This window comes from Schistocerca gregaria, chromosome 3 (assembly GCF_023897955.1).
Source record: "Schistocerca gregaria isolate iqSchGreg1 chromosome 3, iqSchGreg1.2, whole genome shotgun sequence".
Lineage (NCBI taxonomy): Eukaryota > Metazoa > Arthropoda > Insecta > Orthoptera > Acrididae > Schistocerca > Schistocerca gregaria.
In genome coordinates, this window is record NC_064922.1 from 594,438,465 (window position 1) to 594,451,456 (window position 12,992).

The 12,992-nt window shown below is 38.1% G+C and overlaps 1 protein-coding gene across 18 annotated transcripts in view; it reads right to left on the bottom strand.

Moving 5' to 3' along the window:
* Positions 1 to 12,992, bottom strand: part of LOC126356275 (liprin-beta-1) — a 299,230-nt gene that overhangs the window by 80,884 nt on the left and 205,354 nt on the right. For 13 of the 18 annotated variants that reach the window (XM_050007143.1, XM_050007138.1, XM_050007133.1 and 10 more), the window contains one exon: positions 11,777 to 12,047. In XM_050007143.1, coding sequence (XP_049863100.1) covers positions 11,777 to 12,047 — 271 coding nt within the window. The remainder of the gene's footprint in view (positions 1 to 11,776; positions 12,048 to 12,992) is intronic. The other 5 variants (XM_050007141.1, XM_050007140.1, XM_050007128.1 and 2 more) reach the window with 1 other exon arrangement.

A 12,992-nucleotide genomic window follows, 5' to 3' on the forward strand; every position in this document is an offset into this window, starting at 1 on the left:
GCCAGTGGCTTCTTCTCCTGGCAGAAGGGTTGAAAGGGATGGAAGAGGGGTGAAGGGAAAGGAACAGCAGAAGTTTAGGAAAAGAGGTTAAGTTTGGAAAAGTCATACAGAATCCAGGGTGAGAGGATACTTACCCGAAGGAATGAAGGAATGACTGATTGTTGAGGACATTATCAGTCTTTCCTTCTCATCCCATCCAGAAGTCTCCTCTGACCCAGAGTTGTGTGTGCATGTGTGTGGTCTCTTGCAGCTGCTTGGTGAGTAAAATATACATAATCTGGTGATTTATACATTAATGGCCTTGTCTTTTCATTTACGAAGCTTCTCACTTTCATCTGCAAGTTCGAGAGGGCCAAATTTTTTACCTCTATCCTTGGGAAAAATTCTCGCAGAGCTGCAAGTTTCCCATCAAGAACGCTAACCATTGCATTATTTTTCCACTATGTGGATTACTGTAGCTTTGTTAATGTATAAGACCATCTAGAATCATGACAACAGTTTCAGCTTTTCCCTGCAATTGTGACATGTAATTACAAATAAAAACTGATATTGAAAATTAAACTTCAAATCTTAAGAGTTTCTTAACACAACCAATGCCATGTCCAATATTTACATCCTTTTTGTTACCATCATCATTGCCACATTGAGTGCAGCATCCTGGAGTATACTTGATACGGCAAAACTTTTTGCTGAATAATAAACTTCTATATGGGCAGAGGGGATGGGAGCGACACAGGAGGATGTTGGCAATGCTACACAGATGTCAAAGCGTACATACAGGTGACAAAAGTTAAACATATGACTTCACACATGATACATACGAGCAATAGGTTCATAGCCTTGTCATCAATGATTGCTAGCTTTTTTGCTCTGTCTCAGAAATTCGTCTCTTTGTGCACTCAGTGTATAGCACACTCGTTTCACTTTGACATTGAGTAAGGTCCATTTTTATATAACATTCATGCAAATACATCTATTGTGGAGCTTTCTGCATTGACCATGACAAGTATTCAGTGTTAGGTACAGACTATCAAATTAGAATGAAACTTTTTAGCAAGTGAAAACTGTGTTCCAAACATGAACTCAAACCTAGGCATTGCCTTATGTGGACAGGTGCTCCTCTGACCAAGCTATCAAGGTAAACCTCTGAACCCTCTCTCACAGCTTTACATCCATCAGTACCCCCTCTCCTGGTGGAAATAAGCAGTTACAGCGAGTTGTGAGTCGTGCTTGGTAGCCCTGTCAGTAGAACACCTGACCATGAAAGACAAAATTCTGGTTTCAAATCCAAGTCTGCCACACAGCTTTAACATTCCACAAAGCTTCAAATCAACGCAGTCTCTGCAACATAATGAAAATTCCTTCTGAATATACTGTTGCTAAGTACACTGGTGTCCAAAACTAAAGCAACAAATGGAAATTTTGCAAAGTTGTGTTTATGTTGCCACAAAACAGTAATGAAGAAACAATGTGAAGAATACAGAATGTACACAATGTAACATACATAATCGTAGACAAACATTTCTTTGTTTTTTTTCAAGTTAATGGACTTGCGCACACATTCTGACGATTGGTTAATGTTCCCAGTATGGGATGTGACCAACTCTGACAGCAATACAGGCCTGACGACGAAGAGGTATGCTTTGAATGATGTCATCTATCTCACGTTGAGGCAATAACAACCATTATTCCAGCAGAGCTGCCCACAAGTCTTAGAGAGGGGTTGGTGATGCTGATATGATGCGACCCATCTCTCTACTGCATCCTAGACACACTATGGGATTCAAATAGGTAGAGTGCACAAGCCACACCAGGCATGCAATATCTTCCGTTTCCAGGAAAACATCAACCACCAGTGCTGTATACGGTCAAGCATTATTGTCCATCAATATGAAGTTTGGGCCCACAGCATCTCGCAACAACCACACGAGGTCCCAAGATCTCATCACAACACCTGACGGCAGTTAAACCTTGCCAATTCACCTGTACAATTTCATGAAGAGATGTTCGACTGCTCAACATAATCTCTGTCCACACCATTAGGAATCCTCTTTGATACTGGTGTCTTTCCACAATGTTTGGGTCCCAACATCATGTTCCATGTTCTCTCCTGGTCCAAATTCTTTGAGAGTCACTCTCCAGAAACATTGTGACTCTTCCGCAAAAAGAATATTCGCCCATTGTTCAAATGTCCAGATGGCATGTTGAAGACTACCTCTAGACATTCGCTTCTGTGAAGACACGTCAGGGGTATACACAGAGCAAATCCCAGACAATAAAAGCCACTCTGCTAAAGCCTTCTGTACACCGTTTGTCTCCATGCAAAGCGTCTTGTGGAAGCTGCCAGGTCACATGCCAGTAGTGGCCTTGTAGTACTAAGGCGGTACCATTGAGCGCTTACAGCCAAATAACGGTCATCTCTATCTGATGTCACGTGTGATCGGCCCTGCCCTGGTCTTCGTGACACAGTTTTGGTCTCTATAAACTGTCACCGCATCCGAGAAACAACAGAATGATTCACATTAAGCCATCAAGCCACATCAGTTTGCGACTGTCCTGCTTCCATTCTTTCTATGACCTTCCAAGACAGGAAATCTGGTAGGCATATTCTCTGTGTCATACTGCACTGTGGTTGTGACTGTGCACACAGCAACTGTGGATGTGGAAATACCTGGCAAATACTACCCTGTTTGAGAGGTACCCTGACGCCATCATTGGCATCGTCGTCCATTGACCAGAATGCAGTCTTCCATGCAGAACACAGTTGTACAGACATCTGTTCACAGTTGTATGATTATATCATGAATTAAACACGGGACAGGGAAATAGCGGTTTGTTGCTTCAACATTGGACACCAGTGTAACAACTATGCACTGATTTTCTTACGCTCAGAAGTGCAGACAAGAATTCTGTACTTTTTAATGGCCAAGTGCAGCACTAAATCCTACAAAGTTAAGAAGATATTCTTAGTTGAAAAAGTGCACATTCTGATATTTTACTTACAATCGAAAAATTTTGTATGCTTGATAGTTGTTTCTGCCCCCCACCCCCCAAAAAAATTGTAACTGTCAACAGAAAATTCGGGTTATTAGAGTGGCTCCATGAACAACTCACAAAATACCTCAGAGAATACTAATATTGAAGAGCTTTATAAATCAAAGGTGATGAATTTGTGAAAGAATGCGCTGTGGACTTTTACAGTTCTTATGTTAGCTAGCCGTCTGACTCTCCTGTGGAAAAACCAACAGCTTCTGCACATGAGAAGTTTGCACCATATTGCTCAGGCCCAGATCCTTGGGAGGCAATGGGGAGGGGGGGAGCCAAATTCATATTCTGGAAGAAAAGAACCTTGTTTCACAAAGCTGGTCTATCGATTATTCATATGATTTTGAAATGCATCCCTGCAGGTTTATGAACATTTCTGAACACACTCTAAGTTAATTTCTGAATGAATCTAAGATGATTTTTGAATATGTGCATAGTGTACATGATGTCTCTCTCAGAGGAACCCCCATTGCACCAACAAACAAAAAACTTTCCCATACACAAAAGGGGACAGGGCTATATGAGCTGAGCCAAATAAACCCAAACGGGTGAATGCCAATCACTGTTTATTATGTGACTGATAGTGGGTGTGAATAATCAGAATTGTTATAATTATTAGCGAAATCCACAAATTCAGACCACCAGTGTGGAAATAAATGGCTAACACAAATAACAGGTAAGAAAGATTACATATTACCTTCTCAATGTATTCACAAAAATGAAATTTTTGCGAGATTGCTGCACTACTAAGGGCCAGTTGTATGTTCCTCGGTTAGCAGCTGCTTAAGTTCTGATCTCAGAATAGCAAAGAAAGTGTGTTGTATGAACACATAATAACACCTAACCAAAGAATACACACAGGACAACTGAACCAGTGATTCTGGCAGGGTTAGTGAAGTTAACTGGAGAATAAGTTTTGATAGTAGTAGGAATAGTAACAGGATTAGTGATGAGAAGATTGTTTGTTAGAATGAGGAAGGAGATGTGGACATAACACAAATTACATGAAAGAATATGATGATTCCAAATGTATATAAAAATAGGCAATAAAGAGTGCAAATTTTCTGAAGAGTTCTTATTCCCCAGTCACAAATAATCCCAGCCAATATTAATTGTGAGGGTTTTTTGGGAAAAAAAGGAAGACAGGATGACAAAACAGCTGGCTGGGAGCAGGAGAGGCACCACAGGACATTTTAATTTTATACCTGAATATAGGTTTGATGGCTTCCATTACAAAATATACACACCTGAATTTCACAGAGTGAAATACAGTGACGTGCAATAGACGAATGCTGTGTGAAGATGTGTGGCACTGGACTTTGGCACACTTAAAACCAAATAACATGCCTTACATTTCCTCAAACATATATGTTTGTACATCAACCTCTTCAGAAAAATCCTTGCTTCAAAATGAACATATTTTTGAAAACTTGATTTTTATTTTTAATTTCTGACATCCTATCTGAAATGTTCAAGTGGGAGGTGGTGGGGAGGCCACTATCAAGTTTTTGCCCTGGTTCAGAAATGTCGTAGATCTGGGGCTGACAATGATGTAACTGTGCAGTGTGACACAAAACAAAACGAAAAATTACTAAAACAAAAAAAAGTACTAGTCTTACAATAGCATAAAAAGATAAATACATCACATGGCAAACTAATCGCCTTGTAAACACACTGGAGTAGCTTGTAGCTTTTTTCTGTGTTTGGTAAGGAAAGTTTGAGATGAAGATACCCTTTGTTAAACATATACAGGTTAAAACTCAGCTGTTCTTGTCAATTTAATGAAAGAAATTGGTATACAAACCTAATAATAATGTTTTAAGAAAATTCATAACAGAAGTCATGAAAACAATCCTATGGTGAATTTTTATACACCATTAGGAACTGGGAAAATTCTTTGACTCCAAAATGTATACTTTTATTTTAATGTGATAAATGTTTATAAATTTTGGGAAAAAAATATCAGGTGGAACATAACATTTACTCTTATCTTGTTTTTGTTTCTATTATTTTTCTAAAAACTCAATATGACTGACAGATGTACAACATGCTGGTTATCTAATTTATTATGTAATGAACTCATTTTATTCCTTATGATTCCAACCACAATTTATGTGTAAACACATCAAACTGTCCCATTCTCAGGCCTGATGAACACGATTAAATATGGCAATGTGCCCTTCCTCCAGTGCCATAGACAAGTTCATTATTGCAGACCCTTCAACAAAAGTGTGTCCAAATGCATCAATATAATTCTTTCACCTGATTGCTATGACTTGTTAACACACACAGCTGTAATTCCCAGTCAAGCCATTGTATTGCTTCACGACAATCCACATCCTCATTCTGCTGGTATCACTCCAAACCTTATTCAAGAATTCAGTTGGGAGCCGTTTGATCACTTGCCAAGAGGCCTGATCTCGCACCTTCTTGACTACCCCTTGTTCTTGCCCTTGAAGTGTGAATTTTGGAGGAAAGCACTTTGACAGTAATGACAATGCGAAAACTGGTGTTCAGCACAGGCTATCTTCATTAATGGCATCTATCTATGATGAAGGCATAGAAAAATTGGTTTCCTGCAATGACAAATGTGTGAACAGTGGTGGTAACTCCCCCCCCCCCCCCAAAAGAAATGCACATACTTTCCAGACATGCCTTGTACAATGTATATCATTCTTCCTTATCCCACCCATCTGTCAGATGTCAGCCACTGATTAAGTCTGAAATAACACTATTCAACAAAAAGCCCACCAATATACTCTGTGTCACTTTGTTAACAGATTCAAACTGATGCTCTTTGGCACAGCATGCACCAGAAACTCTGTAATATCACATTACACAAAATTCTTACGGCTATATACTGCAGTCACAAATATTCCTATAGTGATCTAAAATGATAACTACACTGTGTAGCTACTAGACATTTGTGGAATATCCATCATGCTTTTCAGATGGTACCTTCATGATGATTCCACATGCAACAGAAATGACTTGTGATACTGTTTACCTATTCCTTTCACTATGCAAATTATAGATTGATCCAGTGATGTGAGACATGCACATGCGATGTAATTAAAAGTTTGCAGTTTGTGCAAGTGTTGCAATTTGCTACTATTATAGATGTGCTAAGCACTTACACTACATCTTAGGTAATTCTGTGTTTTTTTTTGTGTATGTCCTAGAGAAACATAATTACAAATTTTTAATGTAAGTAACACCATAAACAAAAGTAATGCACTAAATTAAGATTAGGTTCTTTTATTTAAGAAATGTTTAAGCTATTTCAACAGTGAGCCATGTTTTGTTAATATTTCACTCACTGACATTAAAAAAAAAATCTAAGAAAAGAATTGAGCAATGCATGAGAAAGATGTATGTGGAAATGGATAGAACATTATTTCGCAATGTGAGCGATTTACTCATTGCAGTGTACCAGCTTTATTGGCAATTTATGACATTTTTAAAATTGAAAACACTGTAGAAGTGTTTAAACTCTTGGCAAAAGAAGTAATCAGACAATGGAAAATCAAGAATGGAATGTAACAATATTATGAAAAGGACAGTTGCTATTCACCATATAGCAGAGATACTGAGTCACAGATAGCCATAAAAAAAGACTGACACAAATAAAGCTTTAGGTCATTAAGGACTGCAGTCACGTGAGTGAGTTGCGTTTGCAAGTAGCCGCTATATGGTGAGTAGCAATTTTCCTTTTCATAATACTGACAAAAGAAGTATTACTATATAAAAACAAAATGCGGAGACATGTGAAGGTCATGGTCTCAAGTACTTATGAGCCAAGCTATAACTAGTTCTCAGAATTATTCACTAAATCCTGCATCATAAAGTTTTCTTTTTTATCCATTAAACAATGTTTGTGAAAGCCTACAGGAAAAATTAAACAACAAGTTTTCTCGTTGATCCTCAATTTGATTTTGAAAAATGTTTAGTTAGAAGACAAGTAACTGTCATAACACAATTATTAGGTACAGCTGTTAAGAGCAGAGGGCAAATTCAAGTGTGTTTTAGTAAGCATGCTGAGGTATTTTACAGGGTAGAACCCAGTAACTGAACTGACATTCTTAAAGGCATTAACTAACATTTTTAAAGCTCATAAAATCTGTACTGAAACAAGACAGCTCAGATAAAAGAAAATGATGCATCATACACTTACATCCAATGGCTGTGTTCCTGCTGTTCACGATTCATTCATAGCAAACTCTTCAAAAAGAGCTGATAGATATCAAACCTGGGGCGCAATTTCATGGAGTTTGAATAAACAATATCCAGTATTAGGATGATATCATAATTATGGAAAGCTGTGTAAAATATCAATGTCACCTAAATTTTGTGGCTGATTAAGAATTAAATCGTGTTTCAGTATCAGTATGACAACAGAGTTATTCACAAATGACACCTTCTCTTTTAGTAGCTCATAGACAGAAGAGTGGGATCAGATACAGAGATAAATTATAACTTGATCATACTAATGCTCTTACTAATGCAGATTTAAAATTAGATCTCCTAATCTGATTTATAAAATGCTATATCTGGATGGAACCAATATATAATACAGGAGGTCAAATACTGAAAGTTCTCATGTTAGTGACATTTTATATGGAGATCTTGTGACAAGACATACTGAAAAGAGCTCCAAGGTGGCTTATTTAGGTTTCATCACATGGCCGCTCATGTGCACATCGCTCTGACATTTAACAGGAGCCTGGTAAATGTGGCATCAGAGCAAGGTAGCAGTGGCAGCAGCACATCTGGAGTGATGTCACAAATGTTAGCAGTTCACACAAAGTCATCGGAATACACATTTGTGCATGAGAAGCATAATTCACAAAACATACACCAGACCATGAAACACCAAATTATAAAAGACACCATTATTTTGACATATAGACTGACTATGGAAATGAAGTATTTAATTAGTTAACAGTTGAAACAGTCATCAATAACAACATGTTGCTATACTTGTATTAACATCTATACTAAATAAGCCACAGAGAAGATCAACCTATCAAATGAAAGTATATTGTCAAGGTGAATCACATGAATCACCATCACATTTATTTATGCACTTAATTACTCAATAAGAAGTGTCTGAATTAAATAATTAGTCAGCATAACTAATTTTACAAAACAGATACACAAACAGCATTGCAGTTTGTGATGGAAAACGTAACCACACATTACGAAAACATTTAGAATGTAAGTTTTCAGTGTTTACTTCCCATTTTTGCATAATTAACTAGATTTTTGCATAGTTTTGGCCATAATGTAAATTCTACCAGAGCTACATGAATATGGACGACACCAGCAGAAACAGCAGCTCACTTCCTATAAGACTGCTATGCTACTTATATGTATGTGTGAATGTTCAAGACACAGTCCATCACGAGTAATTATAATTATTTGAAAATTGCCTTCCATTTTAATTACAATTGCTGATAAACTATTCAGCCAATAATTTATTATGGCATATTATTTTAATCAGCATCTCAGTACACATCTTTTGGTGTCCTCAGTTTTAAGGCAGGACATATGGATAAAAGCACTAATCAGGCTGATGAACAATCATACAAGTTACTCATCACAAAGGAGGAAACCCAGCTATCATCTATAAAAGGGGGCATGCTGAAAGTGTCTGAATATTTGTACTCAAAATTTGTGTGACTGAGGACACTTGCGATTTTCCATGAAAATCGTGAGTTGGGCCTTTAACACTGACACAATAGTGCATATCAGGCAGTCGGTTGGACTTGTGTTTTTTCATATGCACACTTTGAATTATTTTGCAATTTTGAGTTTCTTTAAAATTTATAATTTTCTTGAAACACTAAATTGGGGCTCTAGTAACACTGACTTAAAATTTAGTGGAATATTAAATTACTAACTACATTGTTGTGTAACATTATTTATTCATTATACCCCTCCAACCAAAGAAACTTTAATTTCCCGAATATATAATCAAATACTAACAAAGAGATAGTGGGGCTGGCCAGTACTTACCTCAGCCCAGTACAGCAGATAGATACACAATAAACAACCGAAAATTTAAGTTCCTAGCTTTCGGAGTAAATGTTCCTTCATCAGGGAGGAGAGAGGGGAAAGAAAGGGAAGAAAGAAAAGTGGATTTAGTTACTCACAACCCAGGTTATGAAGCAACAGGGAAAGGGAAACAGGGAGGGTAGCAAGGATGGAGGCATGGTTGTCAGAGGGAAGCCAAAGATATTCTACTGTAGGTGCTGTGCCAGCTTCAAACCAAAGAGGATGCATAAAGAAGTAAAGAGGTATATAGTACAAAGATGTAGGATGAAATGATGCATGAATGGCTAAAGAGGAAAGGGAAAGAGGAGAAGACTGAAGAATAAATGGGAGTGAGGTTGGTTAACGTAGGCTCAGTCCAGGGGGATGGCGGGATGAAAGGATGTGTTGGAGTGCAAGTTTCCATCTCCCAGTTCAGAGGGACTGGTGTTGGGTGGGAGAAGCCAACACCAGTCCCTCTGAACTGCAGAGATGGAAACTTGCACTCCAACACATCCTTTCATCCCGCCATCCCCCTGGACTGAACCTACGTTAACCAACCTCACTCCCATTTATTCTTCAGTCTTCTCCTCTTTCCCTTTCCTCTTTAGCCATTCATGCATCTTTTCATCCTACATCTTTGTACTATATACCTCTTTACTTCTGTATGCATCCTCTTTGGTTTGAAGCTGGCTCAGTACCTACAGTAGAATATCTTTGGCTTCCCTCTGACAACCATGCCTCCATCCTTGCTACCCTCCCTGTTTTCCTTTCCCTGTTGCTTCATAACCTGGGTTGTGAGTAACTAAATCCACTTTTCTTTCTTCCCTTTCTTTCCCCTCTCTCCTCCCTGATGAAGGAACATTTACTCCGAAAGCTAGGAACTTAAATTTTCGGTTCTTTTTTGTGTATCTATCGACTGTACTGAACTGAAGTAAGTACTGGCCAGCCCCTCTATCTCTTTGTTAGTATTTGTTTCACATCTTTATATAAGATTTTCCATTAATTATTTAAATCGAATATATAATCAGTGGAAAATAATTTAAATATTTACTGAATGAAACAGACAGCAACAGTGTGATCATGAACCCTATGGTGTAGATAAGCCAAAGCCTTTATTCAGTGATCCCACTGAAAATTCTATATTATATTGTATTAAATGGTATACTGTAACACCACAATCTAATGTAAACTTCTCAAAATCCTATGGACAGCACAAATGTAAAAGACATTTGTGCCAGTTACATAAAAATTCATTGGTGTTTAAAAAAATTTATATATCTTATTAGTATCGTCCCATGTGAAATCAAAAGTATCAGCTACTGCAGCCAATCATAAAAGGAAAAAATAGGGCAAAGGTATAGTGGCCAGAAAAAAATGTGCCATAGTGGTTGCAGTACATAAAAAAATGGACAGCATGGCAAACTGCTGAACAACATACAGACACTGAAAATTTAAACTTAGGTAACAGCAGTGAAGCTCATGGGGGAAAAAAATCAGGTCAGTAGATAAGGGTTTCACACCCTATATATGATGAGACCATTGCAAATGGAGCAGATGTTCAGATAATAAAGGGATTGACAGGAAACTGCTCACCATCTTTCTCAAAGAAACCTTCTCACCATTTGCACTAACTGGTTTAGGAAAACACAAAGAAATTTCAAATCTGGATGTATGGACGTGGATTTGAACCTGGTCCTCCTAAATGCACATCCAACAAACTAACTATTGTGTCATCTCTCTCTTAAAATTTAAAAGGTAATATGATACAAAATATAGCAAGAGATTTGAACAACAGGAAAAAATGAAGACTGTTTCACATCACACCATAGGGGTGAGTGGTGCCAGCACTAAAAAAACTATATTGACATCAACCACGAATTTTGACATTAGCTGTAGTATACTAGCTGAGAAACACAGCTGCATAAGATGAAGGGTGTGATTAATGAAGACATTAGCCAAGACTCAGCTACAGAGAAATGAGCTGAAATATGATAATTTGTAAATATCATTGTGGTTTCAAATGGGAAACAGCAAAATTTCTTAGAAACTCATTGCTTCCTGAACAAGAGAGGCTACTTTCAATTAAATATAAATATACTGTTTGGTGATGGGATCACATGGAAAATGATAGAGAAATGGACATTAAGACCTTATCAGACAACATGGGAAGGATGAGTAACAGGTAGTTAAAAAATGTTGAAGTACTGGACAAGAGCACAGTTACTAATTTAACAACTAGTGAGAGCAACTGTTTTTATGCTACATTCCCCTCCAGATAAAACAGTTTTCGTCACTGCTTTTATATGAAAAAGACTATGCCATAATCATACAGTGGACTGTATTTACTGACTCCTTTGAGTCATGTAACAACCAGAAGTAAAAACACGTATGTACAAACATATACACCTTCCCCTCATGCATGCTAGTTTAGTCAGTTCTTACAAAGTTCTGTAGGCAGTTATTGCCTTAATACTAAAAATTATCTCCCTATGTTAGGCCATTATGCAGTGAGTGCCCGTCTTCTAAAGTGTTGCCAATAACAATCATCTGTCTGTACAAGCAGCCTCAGACAAGCAGACATACGTAACAGGCATGCTGGTGAGTGAGCCAGGCATTCAGGCAAGTACTGAAGACTGATCTGCAGTGGCAGCTTCAGTTATCGTGCTCATAGAGGACAGTCACTTAGACAGGTCACCTAGATTGGGTGTCGAGAAGCTCTTGTCGCCCCCGACCCTCCGCCTGGCCTGTTGGAAATGTAGCAACGATGAAAGACCAAGTCCTTTACCAAAGGCGACGCCTTTCCTTGCGGCTACACCATCCATGGTGACAGAACTGAGGCTGAGAGGAACAGGTGCAGTAGCAGACCCACTGGTACCACCAGAACTTCCAATAGTAGCTCCAAGAGATCGCTGCCGTGGAAGGCTGCCATAGTGATCCACTTTGCGTCGGTAGTTTGCTGGTGGTGTCTGTAAGAGTAAATCAAATCAGTTACTTAGAACCAATAACAAACTAATTAAAGCACTTTACATGCTTACATCAGACAGACAGTAAAGCATTCAGTTTCCTTTCACATTAATAGCTGAATACAGTAGCTTGAATTCATAGTGCTGCTTTTTTCCATAATAGCTAACACTTTCCACCACTGCACAAACAGCCTTCTGTAGAGTGTCTTGATACACAATGGTCAAGCTTCTACTGGATTAGTGTGCAACTGGCCCAGGAATAGGCCAATCTGTGGCTTGTGTAACCTCCTGTGGTGTGTCTTTCTCCTCCCTGCTTCCTGCTATTTCTGTTACCACTCATTTCCAAGCAGTTGCATTTCCATGGGAACTACAAAAATTACTGTTCTCTGTGTAGAGGATTTCACAACCTACCCTATTCAATGTCAATATGCACTTGTTGGATGTTTTTGTCAGAGATCTATCTCCAAAGGATGAATTTTCAAAAATGGCACTACAACAGATGACAAGTGGATCTGTTATCACCTAATAAAAATACATCAGAGTTCTTCAGGAATTTCAAGGTGTCCTTGTTATAAGGCAAAAGATAGCCCCATCACAAAACAGGGGGACTCCTTTTAACCCTCATAAGAAAAGCTATGATATAAAAGGCACTTTCAAAGAGTTGTGGTAGGCACAGTGACTAACAGTTAACCTTCATCATAAGCAAGTGCACAGTAATGAGCAGCACATGAAAATCCCTACAATTTTTAAGCATGTCATCAGAGATAAATCACATGCCTACAAAAGTATTCATTATAATCGCACAGAAAAAAACCACATGAATTATATTACAGAATATGAAAATGACACATCATGAGTCATTGTAATAGTCCTGAGGGGGCGTAGTTTATCAGGGAATCCCAGCCTTTAGTACTGCTCATTTGCCTGGGATATTATTGACTCACAAAA